The 23,080-nt window shown below is 43.2% G+C and overlaps 1 protein-coding gene across 2 annotated transcripts in view; it reads right to left on the bottom strand.

Annotated features, from left to right (window-relative positions):
- Positions 1–437: 437 nt before the first annotated feature.
- DNAJC8 (DnaJ heat shock protein family (Hsp40) member C8) overlaps positions 438–23,080 on the bottom strand; it is a 30,468-nt gene continuing 7,825 nt past the window's right edge. The window contains exons 3-9 of one of the 2 annotated variants that reach the window (XM_023219468.2): positions 16,447–16,503; positions 11,769–11,835; positions 11,165–11,259; positions 9,503–9,574; positions 5,788–5,879; positions 3,949–4,024; positions 438–1,258 (exon numbers count right to left, since the gene is read on the bottom strand). In XM_023219468.2, the coding sequence (XP_023075236.1) occupies positions 1,136–1,258; positions 3,949–4,024; positions 5,788–5,879; positions 9,503–9,574; positions 11,165–11,259; positions 11,769–11,835; positions 16,447–16,503 (582 nt within the window). In that variant the 3' untranslated portion in view covers positions 438–1,135. The remainder of the gene's footprint in view (positions 1,259–3,948; positions 4,025–5,787; positions 5,880–9,502; positions 9,575–11,164; positions 11,260–11,768; positions 11,836–16,446; positions 16,504–23,080) is intronic. The other variant, XM_023219469.2, reaches the window with a different exon arrangement.

Genomic DNA, 23,080 nt, shown 5'->3' with positions numbered 1-23,080 from the left:
TTACTCATCTATAAGACATTGCAAAAAGCAAAGTCTAGTTTTGAGTCACCTAGTTTCCTTTATCTTCACATTTCAAGTGTCACCTTTCCACTTCTTACTTTCGGCCCCTCCCAAGGGCTGATTCTGTCCCTGAAAGCAAGCAGGACATCTAGGCACGCTTTCATATATTACTTCATTTAATCCTCAAAATAATCAGTATCTTCACTTTACACAGAAATAATAGTATATTGGCAATACCCAAGGAGCACTGTGGTAGCTACCTTGTATATGCCATGGCAAATCCTCCCTAAAAGCTGCGACAGTAATTTATATTCCCATTTTGCAGATGAACAAACTAAGGTTCGGCCAGGTCTGTCCAACCCCAAAGCATTTTGGGGTTGGGCCAAGCCAGATAAGGGACCCACAAGGGAGAGTACAAGGAAGAGTACATCAATGGCTTGGGTATAAAAATTTATTATACATAAAGAATATTACCACTAACAAATGCAGACAGGCTAGGACATGGTACTGGGTGGAGGACGGCTAGCTCTTTGGAAAGTGAAAGGTTTGGGTGGCGTGGACCTCATGCCACACTGATTGGTCAGTAGACGGGGGCACATGCCAAACACCACAGGGCATCAGGGCATCAGATGCCGCTCTGTGTGCCCACAAGTGTTCCCTGTCTTATCTGGGCCTTCGAAGGGAGCACACCCAGAAGCGAGCAACTGAAGTGAAGGGGCTTCCTAAGGTGCCCCTTCCAGGCTTGTCTCTGAAGTCACAGCAACACCATTTTAAGCAATATGTTTAATCGGATGATTTCCACAAACTATCCATGAAGTTTCTAACCATCACAATTCAGTGAAGTACAAAACACTGAGTTACAGGCTGTGGGAAGAGAAGGCAGCACCAATGGTGGCACCTTCTAATCCTGGTTATTCCAGGGGCAGGGAGAGGGGAAGGTCTTTTTTTAAACCAAGCCCCTCATTTCAATGTACAAAAGAATTATTCTGATCAATATTAAATTGTATTCAAAACAAAATGGACTAAAAAGCAAATTCTACTCTATGTTGGGGTGGAAGTGGGAGGAAAGAATGAGTCCTTCGAAGCAGGAAGGGAGATAGCAGGGGGAAGGTTCTGTGCCTGTGACCCCAGCTGGTCACTCACGCTGCTCCATTTTTACTTTTGGTGGTCTCAGGAAGGTCCGATTTTTCTTCTCTTTCTTCCCCTTTGTATTGGCTTGGAAGTTTCGCCAGCTGTCCACACGACCATCTCGACTTTCCTAAGTACAAAAGAAGTTTGAGGTGAAGAGACCACTTAATGAGTGGAAAGGCCGGCCGGGCGCGGTGGCTCAAGCCTGTAATCCCAGCACTTTGGGAGGCCAAGACGGGCGGATCACAAGGTCAGGAGATCAAGACCATCCTGGCTAACATGGTGAAACCCCGTCTCTACTAAAAAAATACAAAAAAAACTAGCCGGGCGAGGTGGTGGGCGCCTGTAGTCCCAGCTTCTCGGGAGGCTGAGGCAGGAGAATGGCGTAAACCCGGGAGACGGAGCTTGCAGTGAACTGAGATCCGGCCACTGCACTCCAGCCCGGGCGACAGAGCGAGACTCCGTCTCAAAAAAAAAAAAAAAAATGAGTGGAAAGGCCTAAACCTGCTCTGCCATCCATCCAACCTCCTGTAGCCCAGCTCAGTTCAGTCCCCTGGAATAATCCAAGAGTAGAATAGAGCTGGCCAGGCGCAGTGGCTCATACCTATAATCCCAGCACTTTGGGAGGCCAAGGCGGGCAGATCACCTGAGGTCAGGAGTTCAAGACCAGCCTGGCCAACATGGTGAAACCCTGTCTCTAATAAAAATACAAAGCTTAGCCGGGCATGGTGGCCAGTGCCTGTAATCCCAGCTACTCAGGAGGCTGAGGCAGGAGAATCGCTTGAACCTGGGAGGCAGAGGTTGCAGTGGGCCGAGACCATGCCACTGCACTCCAGCCTGGACAACAAGAGCGAGACTTCATATCAAAAAGAAAAAAAGAAAAAAGAGTAGCATAGGCCGGGCATGGTGGCTCACACAGCAGGTGGATCACCTGAGGTTGGGAGTTCAGGACCAGCCTGACCAACATGGAGAAACCCCATCTCTACTAAAAATATAAAAAGTTAGCCAGGCACGGTGACACATGCCTGTAATCCCAGCACTTGGGAGGCTGAGGCAGGAGATCACTTGAATCGAGGAGGCAGAGGTCGCGGTGAGCCAAGATCACACCATTGCACTTCAGCCTGAGCAACAAGAGCTAAACTCCGTCTCAAAAAAAAAAAGAGTACAATAGAGCTTTCTTCCCACTCCCATGGGCACAAGAAAGTGTCACAGCACCCCCTAGAAAGCAGGATGAGCTGCAGGTTGGAAGAGGAGGACAAAATGAGTAATAATCATCACAACACTGAGGCCCTATTTGTTGGGGACCTCAAGGCTAGACGTTTAGCATATGGTATTTCTTTTTTTTTTTTTTTTTTTTTTTTATGAGATGAAGTCTCATTCTGTCGCCCAGGCTGGAGTGCAGTGGCGCAATCTTGGCTCACTGCAACCTCCACCTCCCGGGTTCACGCCATTCTCCTGCCTCAGGCTCCCAAGTAGCTGGGACTACAGGCGCCCACCACAAGGCCTGGCTAATTGTTTGTATTTTTAGTAGAGACGGGGTTTCACCATGTTAGCCAGAATGGTTTCGATCTCCTGACCTCGTGATCCACCCGCCTTGGCCTACCAAAGTGCTGGGATTTCAGGCGTGAGCCACTGTGCCTGGACAGCATATGGTACTTCTAATCTTCCCCAAACCCGACTATGGTGTGTACTGCTACCAGTGCTTCACAAATAACACTAAGGCTCAAAAAGGTTAAATGATTTTCTCAAAGCCATAGAGCTAGCTAGCAGTACAGCTACTCTTTCCACTACATCTTTCTGCTGCCCCCCAAAACTTGGATGGCTGCCCCAAAGCCAGTAAAATGCCTAGCCAGTTGTGTAGGGATGGCCACTAGGACCTCTATCTCATTACCATTTTTTCTCTTTCCCTACATAAAGCGGAATAGAAACAAAGCCATCAACTCTGATTAGCCAGCCCCTAACCATGAGTCCTAAATCCTATAGTAGAAAAGACCAAATGTTGCCACAATCCTTCTGGCCAGCCACCTGAAGGATATAACTAGGGTGTCAAAGAAGAGTCAAGTTCAAAAGTTCTAACTAAAGTTCTAAAGTGCAGGCAGGACACTGGGGCCACAAGAACTTCAGCATCTACTAACAGATCTCCAAGCAGGGCAATACTCTATGTTTACCCCCTAAATTAAAAGTGCAATCCATTTTCCTTGAGCCCACTGGGCAGCTGTGCCTACTACAATCTGAAAAACCATTCAGGGTCAAACTGTTAGTGTGCTGTAAAAATAAATTAAACAATAATTTTAAAAAATAATTTTTTAGGCTGGGCGCGGTGGCTCACGCCTGTAATCCCAGCACTTTGGGAGGCCGAGGTGGGCGGATCACGAGGTCAGGAGATCGAGACCATCTTGGCTAACATGGTGAAACCCTGTCTCTACTAAAAATACAAAAAAATTAGCCGGGCGTGGTGGTGGGCGCCTATAGTCCCAGCTACTCAGGAGGCTGAGGCAGGAGAATGGCGTGAACCCGGGAGGCGGAGCTTGCAGTGAGCTGAGATTGCGCGACGGCACTCCAGCCTGGGCGACAGAGCGAGACTCTGTCTCAAAATAATAATAATAATTTTTTAAAAAGCCATTCCGGGATCCTCATTGCCCTTGCCAAGGCTACAGAGCTTACAGGAGGCTGAACCAGGACCAGCCTCATTCTTCACAGCTCCCACTCTTCCCCACATATCCCACTTCCCTCTGACTACCCAATTCAGTCCTGGGAGTGCCGCAGGAACCAAGCTGCCTTACTCTGGAATTAGAATCCCTGGCCACCTTAGAAATTTACCTCAAAGTTTTTCTGCCACTCTCTTTCCCGTTTGGCTTTTTCTTGAGCTTCAATCTCTTCTTCCCTTTGTCGTTTCCTAGGAGGAAAACCAGATCATATTATTTATATGATCCTTATAGACTGAATTAACCATACAAGATGGCATCTCCCCACAGAAGCAAGCATATATAGTAAATCAGTTCCCCTAGAAGTCTACAAAGATGGCTGTCTGGAAAGGGCTCAAAGCATTTTCATGAATGTCTCATCCTAAAACACGCAGATCAGACTGTGGGCATGGCTGTGGGGAAAGACATAAATATCTCCGTTACACAGATAAAGTAACCAAAGCCCAGCCAAGAGCAATGTGAGGTTTTGGGCTCTTTCAGTGACAAAGCTATGCGAGAACACAGGCCACCTTACTTCAGCAGAATGACCATTATAAACCCAAAGTTCTTAAGATCTCTGGACAAAACCCTATCCCAAAACAAAGACATTTCACACAACCTCAACTAGCAAATTTTAGTTACTGGTACATACCAAACAACAATATAAAATACATAGAGAAACAAAACTTGGCCGGACATAGTGGCTCACGCCTGTAAGCCTAGCACTTTGAGAGGCTGCAGTGGGTGGATCACGTGAGGTCAGGAGTTCGAGACCAGCCTGACCAACATGGTGAAACCCCGTCTCTACTAAAAATGTAAAAATTAGCCAGGCAGGAGAATTCAGGCAGGAGAATCGCCTGAACCCAGGAGGTGAAGGTTGCAGTGAGCTGAGATTGCACCACTGCACTCCAGCTTGGGCAACAAGAGCAAAACTCTAACATTTCTGATGTCCAAGAGAAATCATATTTTAGAACATTAAACATTTTGTTACCAATGACACTGTACAGTACTATACACTCACCAAAGCTGTAGCCACTAGTCCCACAAAAGGTTCTGGTCTCAGTAACAGTGGCCTTAACAGCTGCTTATTTCACTCCAGGACATCAGAAAGAACACACACAAGGCTCTTGATTATAAATAATCTCCCTGAGAGTGTGTGGTGGCTCACGCCTGTAACCCTAGCACTTTAGGAGGCCAAGGCAGGCAGATCACAAGGTCAGGAGATCGAGACCATTCTGGCCAACATGGTGAAACCCCGTCTCTACTAAAATACAAAAAATTAGCCGGGCATGGTGGCGTACACCTGTAGTCCCAGCTACTTGGGAGGCTGAGGCAGGGGAACTGCTAGAACCTGGGAGGTGGAGGTTGCAGTGAGCCAAGACTGCCCCACTGCATTCCAGCCTGGCGACAGAGCAAGACTGTATCAAAAAAATAAATACAAAATACACTCCCTAAGGACAGAGCTATTCAATAATTCCCAAAAGTCAAAGAAAAAAAACTTCTTACCCTGGTGATTCAAAAGCTTGATTGTGGCTGTGCGTGGTGGCTCAAGCCTGTAATCCCAGCACTTTGGGAAGCCAAGACGGGTGGATCACGAGGTCAGGAGATCGAGACCATCCTGGCTAACCCGGTGAAACTCCGTCTCTACTAAAAAAATACAAAAACTAGCCGGGCGAGGTGGCGGGCACCTGTAGTCCCAGCTACTCTGGAGGCTGAGGCAGGAGAATGGCGTGAACCCGGGAGGCAGAGCTTGCAGTGAGCAGAGATCGCGCCAGTGCTCTCCAGCCTGGGTGACAGAGCAAGACTCCATCTCAAAAAAAAAAAAAAAAATAAAAAGCTTGATTGTTTTTAGGTAACTATTTTTATAGTCTCTTTAATGATATACCACATAATTCCTTCATTAGGAAAATCACCAAAGACCAATGTTAGTTAACTAGGTATTTAAATATGGTTTAATGAATATACTGATATGTACCTTTCATGCATCTCTTTGGCTTCTCTCTCTTTCCTTTTAATTTCCAGCTCAGCAAAGAGTTTCATTGTCTGTTTATATACAGCTTGTTTGAACTACAAGAAAATCAAGAACAAAAGAAAATCAGAGTAAATATTTTTACCAGCAATTTGAACCATGTACTTTCACTTGGAGCCTAAGATAAAGCAGATTAAAACCTGGCACAGGCTGGGCACAGTGGCTCACACCCGTAATTCCAACACTTTGGGAGGCCAAGGGAGGACAATCGCTTGAGGCTAAGAGCTCGACTAGCCTGGGCAACATAGCGAAACTCTATTGCTACAAAAAAAAATTTTTTTTAAACTAGTGCGCAGGCCAGAAGTGGTGGCTCACACCTGTCATCCCAGCACTCTGGGAGGCCAAGGAGGGCATATCACCTGAGGTCTAGAGTTCAAGACCAGCCTGGCCTGAACGTGGTGAAACTCCGTCTCTACTAAAAATACAACAATTAGCCAGGCATGGCGGTGTGTGCCTGTAATCCCAACTACTCGGGAGACTTAGGCAGGGGAATCACTTGAACCTTAGGCAGGAGAATCACTTGAACCTAGGAGGCGAAGGTTGCAGCGAGCCAAGATCATGCCATTGCACTCCAGCCTGGGCAACAAGAGCGAAACTTCATCTCAAAATCAAACAAAAATTAGCAGGGCATGGTGGTGCACATCTGTAGACCCAGCGTTTCAAGAGGCTGAGGCAGGAGGATCACTTAAGCCCTCGAGTCTGAGACCACCCTGAGCAACATAGTGAGATCCCATCTCTACAAAAAATATTAAAAATAAAACATTAACCAGGTATGGTTGCACACACTTGTAGTCCCCAGCTCTAGAGGCTGAGGTGGGAGGACTGCTTGAGCTCAGGAGGTCAAGGCTGCAGTGAGCTATGACTATGCCACTGCACTCCAACCTGGACAACAGAGCAAGACTCTATGTCTTAAAAAAAAAAAAAAAAAAGTATATTACATGGTAGTCTTACAAAGATAGGAACAGAAGCTATTATTATTTATTATTATTGTTTTTGTCGCAATCTGTCACCCAGGCTAGAGTGCAGTGATGTGATCATAGCTCACTGCAGCCTCAAACTCCTAGGCTGAAAAGATCCTCCCACTTCAGCCCCCAAAGCACTCGGATTATAGGTATGTGCCACCAGAGGTTATTATTAGAATGTATAATATATAATATCCACTAAGGTGGGAGGATCACTTGTGCACAGGAGGTCGAGGCTGCAGTGAGTTAAGATCACGCCACTATACTCCAGCCGGGGTGACAAAGGGAGACCCTAGCTCTAAAAAGAATTACAAAAAAAAAATGAAGGTAAATGTCACACCAAGTTAATGAAATTACAATCCCCTCCCTACCAGTTTTTAGTTCTTTATTTTCAAGAGTTCTTAAGAACAAAGCTTATGTTATTCTACTTTTAAATATTTTTCTCCAGATATAATGTATTTTAAATAGACATGTAAGTACAAAAGGAATCTGTCATGCAGATTGAATAGTGCTTAAATTCTAAAATCAGACACTGGAGCAAAGAGTGATATATGGAGAGAAAGGAAAATAAAGAAGTCCCTAAATTTCTGTGACTTTTCTTTTATCCTGTTACCTACTAGACACTGCTCACTAAAAGAAATGCTTCAAACTCCAGTCCCTAATAAAGACAAACATCAAAGGTATAAAGGAGTCTGTAATGAATAGCTCAACATCTTTAAAAGCTCCAAACACTGGACAGACAGACACTGGTGATTTTATATTTTTTATATTTCTCTGCTTTTTCCAAATCTTCTATCATTAGCATGTGTTCTTTTATAATCAGGAAAAAAAAAACAACTGAAGAAAGTTGGGCCAGGTGCGGTGGCCCATGCCTGTAATCCCAGCACTTCAGGAGGCCAAGGCGGGCAGATTACTTGAGGTGAGGAGTTTGAGATCAGCCTGAGCAACATGGTGACATCCTGTCTCTACTAAAAATACAAAAATTAGCAAGGCTTGGTGGTGGGCATTTGTAATCCCAGCTACTCAGGAGGCTAAGGCAGGAGAATCACTTGAACCTGGGAGGCAGAGGTTGCAGTGAGCTGAGATCGTACCACTGCTCTCTAGCCTGGGCAACAGAGTAAGACCCTGTCTCAAATACATAAATAAATGTATATTTATACATTTTAAGTTCAAATAAAATGTTTGTTGTTGTTGTTATTGTTTTGAGATGGAGTCTTGCTATGTTGCCAGGCTGGGGTGCAGTGGCACGATCTTGGCCCACTGCAACCTCTGCCTCACGGGTTCAAGCTATTTTCCTGCCTCAGCCTCCCAAGTAGCTGGGATTACAGGCATGCACCACCATGCCCAGCTAATTTCTGTATTTTCAGTAGAGACGGGGTTTCACATGTTGGCCAGGATGGTCTCGATCTCCTGACCTCGTGATCCGCCTGCCTCAGCCTCCCAAAGTGCTGGGCTCACAGGCGTGAGCCACTGCACCCAGCCAAATAAAATGTTTTTTAAAAAAATAAAAATGAGGCCACGCACAGTGGCTCATGCCTGTAATACCAGCACTTTGGGAGGCCAAGGCGGGTGGATCACCCAAGGTCAGAAGTTCAAGACCAGCCTGGCCAACATGATGAAACCCCGTCTCTACTAAAAATATAAAAAAATTAGCCGGAGGCTGGGCACGGTGGCTCATGCCTGTAGCCTGTAATCCCAGCACTCTGGGAAGCCAAGGCAGGCGGATCATCTGAGGTCAGGAGTTCGAGACCAGCTTGAAAAACATGGAGAAACCCCATCTCTACTAAAAATACAAAATTAGCCAGGCATGGTGGTGCATGCCAGTAATCCCAGCTACTTGGGAGGCTGAGGCAGGAGAATCGCTTGAACCCAGGAGACGGAGGTTGCAGTGAGTTGAGATCACGCCATTGCACTCCAGCCTGGGCAACAAGAGTGTAACTCCTTCTCAAAAAATTAATTAATTAATTAATTAAAATTAAAATTAAAAATATGTGACAGCTAGGCACAGTACATCACATTTGTAATCCCAGCACTTTGGGAGGCCAAGGCAGACAGATCACCTGAGGTCAGGAGTTTGAGACCAACATGGAGAAAGCCCGTCTCTACTAAAAATACAAAATTAGTTGGGCGTGGTGGTGCATGCCTGTAATCCCAACTACTCGGGATGCTGAGGCAGAATCACTTGAACCCAGGAGGCAGAGGTTGTGGTGAGCCAAGATCATACCATTGCACTCTAGCCTGGGCAACAAGAGTAAAAGTTCATCTCAAAAAATAAAAAATAAAAAAATAAGGCCGGGCGTGGTGGCTCATGCCTGTAATCCCAACACTTTGGGAGGCAGAGGCAGGCGGATAACCTGAGGTCAGGAGTTTGAGACCAGCCTGACCAATATGATGAAACCTCGTCTCTACTAAAAATACAAAAATTAGCCGGGCGTGGTGGCATGCACCTATAATCCTAGGTACTTGAGAGGCTGAAACAGGAGAATTGCTTGAACCCGGGAGGCAGAGGTTGCAGTGAGCCAAGATTGCACCATTGCACTCCAGCCTGGCAACAAGAGTGAAACTCAGTCTCAAAAATAATAAATAAATAAATGTGAAATAGCATATATTCATCATTCTTTTGGCTTCTGTCTCTGTAACTCACCAATTCGTAGACTCAGTCACACAAGATACAGTGGTGTTTCCCATATTTAACTCACCAGTTCAGGATCGTCCTCCTCTACAATTGTAGGTTTTCCTTCCTTCTTTAATTGTTTTTTTCGCTCTTTCACCTAAAAAGAATTTTTTTTCATCAAAAGACGAGCACCTGTGCTTTGAGAATATCCACTGAGCTGTACACATATAATATATGTAACTTTCTGCAGGCACAGGTATACCAAAAAGTTTCCATTAAAAAAAAAAACAAGCCCCTCTCCTCCCTCCTCAAAAGAACAACGGAATCAAGGAAAATTAGGAACCACAAGTCCTTTTTCTAATCTCATCTAAAATCCAAACTACCAGGAAGAATGAAAGATGAAAGGGGACCAACGGGAGGTTGTCCCCAACTCATCAGGTCCAAAACGTTTTTGATGAAATAAACAGACTACTAATTTACCTTTCTTGGCTTTCTTGTGGTTATGTGTTTAGAGCAAAGAAAATATATTTGTCAAGTTTTAGAAGAAGCTACAGAATTTGTGGCATTATGTCCAAGTAGTTTTTCTGGCATTTCGATAACTACATTCTTGATCATTTTCGCCGTGGAACCTCCCTAAACCACACATCATATTAACTGATATTTTTATCACTTTGGCCACTACTGAGATTAAAAAAAAAAAAAAAAAAAATTAAATATACCCATTCATACAAGAATGACACTACTCCATGAACTAACCAGTCTATTATACCAGCAAAAGCCAAGTGCCCTCTAAGCTCAGAAAGGCCCTACTGCCACCCTGTGGTCAGGAAGCCTAAGGATGACATTCTTACAGGTAAAGACATAAGAATGGTAACTACCACAATGATTTAAGGAGCAACTGTCAGGCACTTTTCCTATTTCTACAAGGATAGGGCCTACAAGTGCCATTTCCAACACATGACCGGCAGGACATAGTTATGGGCCCTTTGTCTCCTCTTCTTATCGATTTTCCTCACCTAAACTGGATTCATTATTATAGTTATAAAGTTCAGTTTCACATTTCAAAGCTCTCCATGTGAAAAGTCATATCCAATCACAATTGAAACAGCTCTTATACATGGCCTCAAGATTCTTGCCCCAGCAAGCAAAAAGTTAAAAGACGTTTCTTACCTCAGGAAAGCCATACTGACATTTCCCACCACATGGGAGATTTATGTAGGCCCTCAAGAGCAAACAAAAATAACACCAGCTACAACTCATTTTCCTTCAATTGAGTTCTTCCCAACTCTGTTATTAAGATGGGCATAAACCTCCTCATATTTTAAAAAAAGTTTACCCCTATCCTCTTGCTAGCCTTAGACAAGCCTTGTTCCAAACCCTTCACCAGGGACAAGAATAAAAATCAAGAGTCAAGGGTCACAGGCTGCTCCGTATTTCCACTCTAAGAATGGAGTAAATGGCAATATGTGATGAGAGGGAGAGAACAACCCTTTCTCCCCAACACAGGACTGGCAGAGAAACAGGTAGGAGCAGTGTCCTAGCTACTCCTCATCTGAGTTCTTCTCTTAGGAGTGAATTACAGCTTTAGGCACACACTATTCATGACCACCACAGCAAAGTGGTGGAGAGCACATAAGCATCCACAAGTTGTGCCAGTAGGCATCACTATGTTAATATGTACCCTCCTACAAGGTGCCCAAGGCTTGCTGATACTTCCTGTAAACACAGCAGCACTATAAATACTTACAGTGTGTTCCACGTATTCTTTTCCTGCCTGAATTACATCCAGGGCCCTCTTCTTTTGCTCCTGATCCAGTAGCAACTTGTAAGCTTTGTCCACAGCTAATGCAAAACATTGAAATTAACTGTTTCTGCAAATACCCTCTGAAAGTCTGAACTATACTCAGGCAGTGTAAATGGACTTGTGCTGTCTAAAGCATTCCCTACTTTAATTATTTACTGTTGTTAAACTAATTTAAAAAAAAAAAAACATTCCAACTATAGCAATGACTTTCCTTGAGAGCCTTGGAAAAAATTAAATATATACTCAAGGCTAAATACACCACATCTGGATTTAATTCAGTGATAAAATTCTTTATGTTCAAAGAAAAAAAATGGTCCTAGGCAATAACAGTCTTTGTTGGCATATAAAAGTTTTAACAAAGCAAAGTTAAGGTCTACTTCTTAAACAAAACATTCTGCTTTGAAATGGCAACTGCTCTACTGAAAACCACAGCTTCTTGGTGACCAGAAGACAAAACTACAACAGTCTTTGCTTGATCTAGGACAAGGAATAGTTAGGCCCTGCCATTCACAATCTAATACTCAGAAGCAGGTAAATTTACAAATACCTTCAAAAGCCTTTTGTGCTCTGTCAGCATCATCTTGATTTTTGTCAGGATGCACCAAGATGGATAACTACAATAAGAGAAAAGTTGGGTTGTCAATAAGAGAAACATTTACTAACTTTCAGCCTGCCCTGTCTCATTACAATCAAAAGCTCTAAGGTCCTACTGCAAAAAGAGACTCTTAGCAAGAAGCATTTTAAAAAATTAACAAATCTCTTTAAATGCCCAGAAATATTGATCTTTAACAAAATTCAAGCACCAAAAGGTAAAGGTACAACTAGGAAACATCTCGGGTTTCAATCACAAAGTTGAGAACAAACGTGCCAGGCACAGAGACTCATGCCTGTCATCCCACCACTTTGGGAGGCTGAGGTGAGAGGATTACTTAAGCCCAGGACTTCGAGACCAGTCTGAGCAACATAGCAAGACCCTACCTCTACAAAAAAAAATTTTTTTTAATTAGTCAGACATGGTCGTGGTCGCCTGTAGTCCCAGCTATGTAGAGGCTAACGTGGAAGAATCACTTGAGCCTGGGAGGTTGAGATTGTGCCACTGCGCTCCAGCCTGGGCAACAAAGTGAGACCCTGTCTCCAGGAAAAAAAGCAAAAACAAATGGAAGCCTAGCACTATGAAAATGTTGTAATAATTTGGGGCAGGAGGGAGACTGAAAAGTATCAAGTTCCTATTATGTTCCTTATGCAGGTTGAGCACTCAAAATCCAAAATGCTCAAAAATCTGAAACTTTCTGAGTGCTGACATGATGCTCCAAGGAAAAGCTCATTGGAACATTTTGAATTTTCGGATTAGGGATGCTTGACCATTATGCATTCTGCAAATATTCCAAAATCTGAAAAAAATTGAAATCTGAAATACTTCTAGTCTCAAGCATTTCAGATAAAGGATACTCAACCTGTACTGAGCACTAAGGTGGCTAAAGTAGGTATGAGACATCATCTCTCTCCTAAAAGAACTTCTAATCTAAAGCAGTTTCTCATTCTGGCTGTGCTCCAACCCTGTGAAGGTTCTGAAAAAAAACAGCATTCTAATTTCCACACTCAGACCTTCTGAGTCAGTCTTTGGCATCTGCACTTTGTAAACCTCTATTAGACTGGGTTTCAGATGATCGGAGGGAATTAGCCCTTATTTTGTTAGGTGGGATAAGTGGCTATGCAAGACAATGTCCTTTCTTTGGGAAGGGTACATGCTGAAGTATTTAGGGGTAAAGCCTCATGGCTTATTGCAATTTACTTTACAATGATCCAGCCAAAAATATATAGTTAAATATATAGTCAATGTCAGCCAGGAGTGGTAGCTCCCACCTATAATCCCAGCACTTTGGAAGGCCGAGGCTGGCAGATCACTTGAGGTCAGGAGTTCAAGACTAGCCTGGCCAACACGGTGAAATCCTGTCTCTACTAAAAATACAAAAATTAGGCAGGCACAGTGGCACACACCTATAATACCAGCTACTCAGGAGGCCGAGGCAGGAGAATCACTTGAACTCGGGAGGTGAAGGCTGCAGTGAGCCGAGATCGCAACACTGTGCTGCAACCTGGGTGACAGAGCCAGACTCCGTCTCAATAAATAAATAAATAAATAAATACTACAGCCGGGCGCGGTGGCTCAAGCCTGTAATCCCAGCACTTTGGGAGGCCGAGACGGGCGGATCACGGGGTCAGGAGATCGAGACCATCCTGCCTAACATGGTGAAACCCCGTCTCTACTAAAAAATACAAAAAAACTAGCCGGGCAAGGTGGCGGGTGCCTGTAGTCCCAGCTACTCGGGAGGCTGAGGCAGGAGAATGGCGTAAACCCGGGAGGCGGAGCTTGCAGTGAGCTGAGATCCAGCCACTGCACTCCAGCCTGGGGGACAGAGTGAGACTCCGTCTCAAAAAATAAATAAATAAATAAAATAAAATAAAATAAATAAATAAATACTACATATATTTTAATGAAATTAACTGTTCAATATAGATGGGGGATATATGAATATTCATTGTTCTATTTTTTTTTTTTTTTTTTGAGACAGAGTTTTGCTCTATCATCTAGGCTGGAGTGCAATGGTGCTATCCCAGCTCACTATAGCCTCAGTCTCCTGGACTCAAGTGATCCTCCCACCTCAGCCTTCCGAGTAGCTAGGACTACAGGCACGCAGCATCATGCCCGGCTAATTTTTGGTTTTTGTTGTTGTTTCCGGTTTTTTGTAGAGACGGGGTTTCACCATATTGCCCAGGCTGGTCACGAACTCCTGAGCTCAAGCAATCTGCCTGCCTCAACGTCCCAAAGTGCCAGGATTACAGGCATGAGCCACTGTGCTAGTCCACTCTTTTTTCTATATAAAATTTTTATAATAAACCAGCTAAAAAAAAAGAACTTCCATAGGTAATTCAGATACTCACAGTTAAAAACCATGACATACTGTCACTGACAGAAACCAACTAGTTGGAACGCAGGGACCTATGTTGGGAAATGACAACAATGGGAATCTAACGCTACGTTCAGCATTACTGGAACCATTATGCTGGGTTCTAATTCCAACTTCAATCACCTACTAGCTATGAAACCTCGAGCAACTCACTTAACCTATCTCTACCTCAGCTTCCTGCTCTGTAAATGAGATAATACTAGGTACCTATATCTAACTGGGCTGTTACAAGAATGAAACAAACAATGCAAGTAAAGAAATTAGCAGACTAACACACGCTGACAATAGTTAGCATACAGTGAGGATATATTACGTATCAAGACTTACTCTAAATGCCTTCTGTGTAATACGTCATTTAAATCCTTACAACAAACTCATGGGATAGACACCATAATTACATTTTACAAACAGGGTAACAGACACAGAAAGGTTGAATGTAACTTGCTCAAGTTTACACTGCTTGTTAAGTGGTACAGTAAATATTTAAACTAGTTATATAGCTCCAATATGCACACTCTTAACTAGCAGTCCATATTAATGATTTATTAAGAGTTCTTAACTCTTATTAAGTTCTTTATGTAGCTACATAAAAAGTTGTTTTGACTGTGAACTTAAATGCTTACTAATATGGGAATGATTAGTAATGATTATATTAGAAAATATGAAATTTTAGAAAAAGGAAAAAAGCTAAATATAAGTATAGAGTAGAGAGCTTAGGAAGGAAAAAAAGCTATAAAGTTATATAATGGGATATGATTACGTAGACCAAGATAAAAAACATCTTGGCTTAACTGCAGATCAGAAAATGACTATGAGTCAGCAATATGGGGAAAATTACTGTACTGAAGAAACAAGCACACCATTGGATATTAACAAGTATCTCATGCAGAAGCTGAAAATTACATTCAGCACTGGTCAGACCCTATTAAAATATGAAGTACATAAGAATATAAAGAAGCTAAGGAAAGTTTTTTTAAAAGACATGGAATATACAGAAAATCCAATTTGCAAAGACAAATTATAAGGACTATGATTATTAAACTCATAGAAAAAAAGGCAGCCAGGTGCGGTGGCTCATACCTGTAATCACGGCACTTTGAGAGGCCAAGGCCAGCGGATCGCTTGAGCCCAGAATTGAGACCAGCCTGGGCAAGAGGGCGAAACTCTGTCTCTACAAAAAATACAAAAATTAGCTGGGCATGGTGATGCACACCTGTAGTCCCAGCTAGTGGGGAGGCTGAGGAGAGAGGATTGCTTGAATTCAGGAGGCAGAGGTTGCAGTAAGCCAAGATCACACCACTGCACTCCAGCCTAGGTGACAGAGTGAGACCGTCTCAAATAATAATAATAATAATTTTAAGAAAAAAAGGCTGGGGGAGGAGTTACTCAGCTGTCAAAACTGGAAGGTTTTTTTTTAAGTTTAACACTTTGTAGTTCCAGTTATTAAATATAAGAATGGGCAAGAATCAGAAGGTATAGATCTCCTTTCCTGGAGAACTTTCAAAAAGCCCTCTTTATATTATACCAGTTAACTCTTGAGTATTCATATAAGTTGGCAAAAGATAAAATTACAGACGGGTGCAGTGACTCACACCTGTAATCCCAGCATTCTGGGGGGCTGAGGCAGGCAGATCACTTGAGGTCAGGAGTTCAAGACCAGCCTGGCCAACATGGTGAAACCCTGTCTCTAACAAAAACACAAAAATTAGCCGGGTGTGGTGGCACGCACTTGTAATCCCAGCTACTTGGGAGGCTGAGGCAGGAGAATCGCTTGAACCCAGGAGGTGGAGGTTGCAGTGACCCGAGATCATGCCACTACACTCTAGCATGGGTGACAGAGCAAGACTCAGTCTCGAAAAATAAGAATAAAAATAAAAGATAAAATTACAGACTAATGGGGTCTTAAAGATAAAAATGTGCTATGAATCATGTGACATGTTCCCTCCTAGAAGACAGGGGGTTTGGTAGTTATAACTCCGTGCAAGCTCTATTATTGTGCTTTATACTTATCCCTCTTAATTAAGGAGCTGCAGAGATTCTATTTGGATATAAAATTCATTCTATTCATAGGTAAGCTATGGTCATTAATTTAAGGTTTTATATATTATTATGAGCTCTTTTTACAAAATGGTTACACAGCCTTAAAAAAAAAGTTAAATTTTGGCCCAAACATATCAAGTCAACAATAGCAAGTGGTAAAAGAATCATGTCCTTCATACATTTTCAAAAAGTTCAAACAGGGAAATAGTACTGTACCTGCCGAAACCTCTTTTTTATTTCCTCATCTGTAACTTCAGGATCTATCTGAAGAACCTGGAAGTATCACAATCAAAACCACGAAAAAGGTGAAAATAAATTATATGTATATTTAAGAGGTGCTCAGTAATTATATACATTATAATCAGCATCTAGAATAGTACCTCATGTTCCAGAACACAGGTTGGCACACAGTTCTAGAAATTGCTAAAGAAATATGAATGATCAAATCAACAGAATAACAATTATATTGTCTTATGGTTCTCAATTAACATAACGCTTATTTTCTCTTCATCAGAAAAATAATAATTTATTTTACACCCAGAGACGTGTTCTACATGAGAAAATTTTGCATTTCTCCTCCATTCATTAAAAAAGTTTAACTCCTCCCTCCCTTTATTTTTGCAAATGTCAAGAAACCACAGTAACTCAAAAAGAAAAAAATTAGGCCAACGGACACTTTATAATTTACAAGGCCCAATGATTCTCAATTAGAGTGAATATTAGAATCACCTGTGGAACCTGTGCACAATGGCTGGCCCACTCTAGAAAGTCTGATTCCAACCCCGTAGAGCAAGGATAGGGTCAATAGCCGGAACAACTCTTTTTTATTTTTTTTGAGACACAGTCTCGCTCTTATTGCCCAGGCTGGAGTGCAATGGCCTGATCTCGGCTCACCACAACCTCCACCTCCTGGGTTCAAGCGATTCTCCTGCCTCAGTCTCCCAAGCAGCTGGGATTACAGGCATGCGCCACCACGCCTGGCTAATTTTTTGTATTTTTAGTAAAGATGGGGTTTCTCCATGTTGGTCAGGCTGGTCTCGAACTCCCAACCTCAGGTGATCTGCCCACCTCGGCCTCCCAGAGTGCTGGGATTACAAGCATAAACCACTGCAATGACAATTGTTTTTTGTTGTTGTTTTTAAAACGGAGTTTCGCGCTTGTTGCCCAGGCTGGAGGGCAACGGTATGATCTTGGCTCACCGCAACCTCCTCCTCCCAGGTTCAAGCGATTCTCCTTCCTCAGCCTCCTGGGTAGCTGGGATTACAGGCACGCACCATCAAGCCCGGCTAATTTTGTAGTTTTAGTAGAGATGGGGTTTCTCCATGTTGTCAGGCTGGTCTCAAACTCCTGACTTCAGGTGATCCGCCCGCCTCGGCCTCCCAAAGTACTGGGATTACAGGCGTGAGCCACTGCGCCTGGCCTTAAGCAACACTTCTTTAAACAAATAATTATTTTTTTTTTTTTTTGAGACAGTGTCTCACGTCGTTGCCCAGGCTGGCGTGCAGTGGCATAATCATAGGTCACTGCAGTCTCGAGCTCTGGGGCTCAAGTGGGCCCCTCTGGTCTCAGCCTCTTGAGCAACTAGGACTGTGAGCGCATGGAGCACACAACCATGCCCGGTGACTTTTTAAAATTTTTTTAGAGATGGGGTCTCCCTGGCCGGGTGCAGTGGCTCACACCTGTAATCCCAGTACTTTGGGAGGCCATGGCAGGGAGACCACTTGAGGCTAGGCGTTTGAGACAAGCCTGGCCAACATGGAGAAACCCCGTCTCTACTAAAAATACAAAATTAGCCAGGCGTGGTGGCGCATGAAAATGAAAATTTTCAAGTCAGTGAGCCCCACTCTCACACCTTCCCAAGGGAGAAAGGAATTGGGAAAGTCACTCAACAGGAAGAGCCAAGTCCCATAAGATTTACAGATGAGGGGCGGTAACTGTTCATACAAAAATATTCATAGGAAAGTCACTAGTTCTGAGGAAAAGGAATCTCTAGGGGCAAACCAAAGTCCAACAAATCCCAGAAGGCGCCCAAAATAAATGAAAAAGAACAGAAATTGTCCCACCCTCACAACGAAAGCCTCTGATAAGGTTATAGCTTATAGCCAAATGTAATTCATAAACCCTGATTGATTTCTTTTTTAAAAATAAATTTTGCTGTGTGTATTTGGGGATTACAACATGATGTTATGGGATATATACAGATAGTAAAATGGTTACAGTGGTTAGAGTTTAAAAAAAAACCTAAAATAGCTATAAAGGAGATTTTGAGGACAGCTGGGCCCATTTGCATGTGGACTGTATACTGGATAATGTTACTTAATGTTGTTTTCCTATGGCTAAAGTTTCCCAAGCTCTAACTTTATTAGAGACTTTTTTGGTGAAGATGGGATGATTTCTATTCTTTTTTTTTTTTGAGACGGAGTTTCGCTCTTGTTGCCCAGGCAGGAGGGCAATGGTGTGATCTTGGCTCACTGTAACCTCTACCTCCTACGTTCAAGTGATTCTTCTGCCTCAGCCTCCCGAGTAGCTGGGATTACAGGTATGCGCCACCAAGCCTGGCTAATTTTGTATTTTCAGTAGAGATGGGGTTTCTCCATGTTGTCAGGCTGGTCTCCAACTCCCAACTTCAGGTGATCCGCCCACCTCGGCCTCCCAAAGTACTAGGATTACAGGCGTGAGCCACCACACCTGGCCTTAAGCAACACTTCTTTAAACAAATAATTTTTTTTTTTTTTTTTGAGACAGTGTCTCACTTCGTTGCCCAGGCTAGAGTGCAGTGGCATAATCATAGGTCACTGCAGTCTCGAGCCCTGGGGCTCAAGTGGGCCCCTCTGGTCTCAGCCTCTTGAGCAACTAGGACTATAAGCGCATGGAGCACACAACCATGCCCGGTGACTTTAAAATTTTTTTAGAGATGGGGTCTCCCTGGCCGGGTGCAGTGGCTCACGCCTGCCATCCCAGTACTTTGGGAGGCCAAGGCAGGGAGACCACTTGAGGCTAGGCGTTTGAGACAAGCCTGGCCAACATGGAGAAACCCCGTCTCTACTAAAAATACAAAATTAGCCAGGCGTGGTGGCGCATGAAAATGAAAATTTTCAAGTCAGTGAGCCCCACTCTCACACCTTCCCAAGGGAGAAAGGAATTGGGAAAGTCACTCAATAGGAAGAGCCAAGTCCCATAAGATTTACAGACAAGGGGCGGTAACTGTTCATACAAAAATATTCGTAAGAAAGTCACTAGTTCTGAGGAAAAGGAATCTCTAGGGGCAAACCAAAGTCCAACAAATCCCAGAAGGCGCCTAAAATAAATGAAAAAGAACAGAAATTGTCCCACCCTCACAAAGAAAGCCTCTGATAAGGTTATAGCTTAAACTAATCACGCCAAATGTAATTCATAAACCCTGATTTCTTTTTTAAAAATAAATTTTGCTGTATTTGGGCATTACAACATGATGTTATGGGATATATACAGATAGTAAAATGGTTACCGTGGTTCTTGAGTTTTTAGAAAAAAACCTAAAATAGCGATAAAGGAGATTTTGGGGACAGCTGGGCCCATCTGCATGTCAACTGTATAATAGATAAAGTTACTTAATGTTGTTTTCCTACGGCTTAAGTTTCCTAAGCTCTAATTTTAATTTTATTAGAGGCTTTTTTTGTGAAGGTGGGACGATTTCTTTTTTTTTTTTTTTTTTTGGAGACAGAGTCTTGTTCTGTCAAGTGCAGTGGAGCAATCTTGGCTCACTGCAACCTCCGCCTCCTGGGTTCAAGCAATTCTCCTGCCTCAGCCTCCTGAGTAGCTGGGACTCCAGGCGTGTGCCACCACACCCAGCTAATTTTTTGTATTTTAGTACAGATGGGGTTTTACCATGTTGGCCAGGCTGGTCTCAAACTCCTGAACTCAGGCAATCTGCCCACCTCAGCTTCCCAAAGTGCTAGGATTACAGGCGTGAGCCACTGTGCCCAGCCTTTCTATTCTTTCTTAGTGTTATTTTCCAATAGGTGATAGTGGTGTTGAGGTTACGTGGAAGTGTTCTTGTTTCAAGGAGATGCACGCTAAAGTATTCAGGCATTAAGTGTTAACATCTCGAGCTTACTTTCACCACATGATTGGGCAAAAAAGAAGACAGTATATATACCTACATACACATACAAACACACACTCCAAAAGTTATTTTTCCAAGAGTTATATGAGAACGAATATTCACTGAGTGCCTTCAAAGCCAATCCAACTCCTCTTTTGTCTTTAAGAGTTGGAGGTGCCACATGTGGCACAGTGAAGACAATGGACTTTTACCTGTGGCCGGTCCTCTTTGAAGCCAGCTTTATATATTCAGTACCAACTTTTAGAGCACAAAAAGTTTCTAAGATAGCTAGATATTGTGCTCACTACTTTTCTTAGTCTGTTTTGTGTTGCCAGAACAGAATACCATAGACTGGGCAGTTTATAAAGAAAAGAAATGTATTTCTTATACTTCTGTAGGCTGGGAAGTTCAAGGTTGAGGGGCCGTCATCAGGTAAGGGCAAGAGGGGGCTAAACTCATGTATATAACAAGTCCATTCTTGAGATAACTAATCCACTCCCAAGCTGAGAACATTAATCCATGTGTGAGGGCAGAGTCCCTGTGATCTAATCACCTCTTATTAGGCCCTACCCCACAAAGCTGTTGCACTGGGATTAAGTTTCTTTTTTTTTTTTTTTTTGAGACGGAGTCTTGCTGTGTCTCCTGGGCTGGAGTGCAGTGGCCGGATCTCAGCTCACTGCAAGCTCCGCCTCCCGGGTTCACGCCATTCTCCTGCCTCAGCCTCCGGAGTAGCTGGGACTATAGGCGCCCGCCACCTCGCCCAGCTAGTTTTTTGTATTTTTAGTAGAGACGGGGTTTCACCGTGTTAGCCAGGATGGTCTCGATCTCCTGACCTCATGATCCGCCCGTCTCGGCCTCCCAAAGTGCTGGGATTACAGGCTTGAGCCACCGCGCCCGGCCTTAAGTTTCTAACACATGAATTTGAGGGACACATTCTAACCACAGCTCTACTGTCCTCACAGAATTTAAGAATTACTGTTCTCACAGTAGATAAGGGAGAGACAAGTAATCAGTATTTCTGACAAAAATGATAAATGCCTTATTACCAACACGGCTGCAAACACACAGGTCTGTTCAGATTCTTGGAAGGTTTTTCTGAACACCTGTTGTGTCTCAGGCTTTGAGGGTATGGAGGGAGAGACCTACAGTCTTGAACCTCAGGGAGCTAATTGATCATCACACAGAAACAAAAATGCTTAACTGTTGCATTCAGGTAAGTTCCTGAACTCAAAATATAACAGCAGTCTCCTTTAGGATCTTCTGCTTGAAAAAGGAATCCAGTATTAGGTCACACCTGAACTCTCTGACCTATTAATGATGTGCCACTTCCAGAGTCCTGTGAGATGAGCACCTTTCCTTCCAAGGTGCTGAACAAAACAAACAGGAAAAGTCTACAGTGCTCGCCTGACAGGGCCTTACAAGTTAAATCAAAAGAAGAGGCCAGGCACGGTGGCTCATGCCTGTAATCCCAGCGCTTTGGGAAGCCAAGGCTGGAAGATCACTTGAGGTCAGGAGTTTGAGACGAGTCTGGCCAACAGGACAAAACCTCGTCTCTACTAAAAATACAAAAAAAAAAAAAAATTAGCCAGGCATGGTGGCAGGTGCCTGTAATCCCAGCTACTTGGGAGGCTGAGTCAGGAGAATCACTGGAACCAGGGAGGCAGAGGTTGCAGTGAGCCGATATCCTGCCACTGCGCTCCAGTCTGGGCAACAGAGTTAGACTCTGTCTCAAAACAAACAAACAAACAAACCAAAGAGCCAAACACAGTGGCTCACACCTTTAATCCCAATATTTTGAAAAACTGAGGTGGGAGGATCAATTGAGCCCAGAGCCCAGGAGTTCGGGGTTGCAGTGAGCTATGCAGTGAGCTGAGCAACAGAGAGGCTCTGAAAAATACCTTTTTGGGACAACTAGTAAAATCTGAATGGGGTCTGATGATTATATAGTAACAATGTATTCAGAGAGGCCCTGAGAAAGATTTTTTGGGGACAATTAGTAAAATTTGAATGGGGTCTGATGATTTACAAAGTAACAATGTTTCAATGTTCATTTACTGATTTTGATAGTTTATATTGTGGTTCAGTAAGAGGACAGTTGTAGAAAAATCACATTAAAGTATATCAGGGTGATGGACCATCATTCTAACAATTTATTCTCAAAGAGTTCAAGGAAAAGTCTTCATATTATATTTGAAATCTTTGTTAATCTGAGATTGTTTCAAAATGAAAAAATTCTTGAAAAATTACTCTTCAAAAAACAGAAAATCGATGAACCTTGAAAATATCATGCTAAGTGAAATTGGCGGACACAAAGTAACAAATACAATATGATTCCACTTATAAGGGTTTCCTAGAAGAGGCAAATTCATAGACAAAGTAGATACAGTAGAGGTTACCAGAGGTCAGGGAGAAAATGAGGAGTTACTGTTTAGCAGATACAAAGTTTCTGGTTGGGGTGACGAAAAATTTCTGAATATGAACAGTGGTGATGGTTACACAACACTGTGAATGTACTTAATGCCACTAAATTGTAAAACTAAAAATAATTTAAATGGTAATTTTTTTTTTTTTGGAGACAGTATTGTTCTGTCACCCAGGTTGGAAGTGCAGTAGCACAACCTCGGCTCACTGCAACCTCCACCTCCTGGGTTTAAGTGATTCTTGGGCCTCAGCCTCCCAAGTAGCTGAGATTACAAGCATGCACCACCATGCCCAGCTAATTTTTGTATTATTTTTGTAGAGACGGGGTTCCGCCATGTTGGCCAG

The sequence above is a fragment of the Piliocolobus tephrosceles genome, chromosome 1 (assembly GCF_002776525.5).
Source record: "Piliocolobus tephrosceles isolate RC106 chromosome 1, ASM277652v3, whole genome shotgun sequence".
NCBI lineage: Eukaryota > Metazoa > Chordata > Mammalia > Primates > Cercopithecidae > Piliocolobus > Piliocolobus tephrosceles.
The sequence above is the reverse complement of the archived record's forward strand: the minus strand, read 5'-3'. Positions and strand labels throughout refer to the sequence as shown.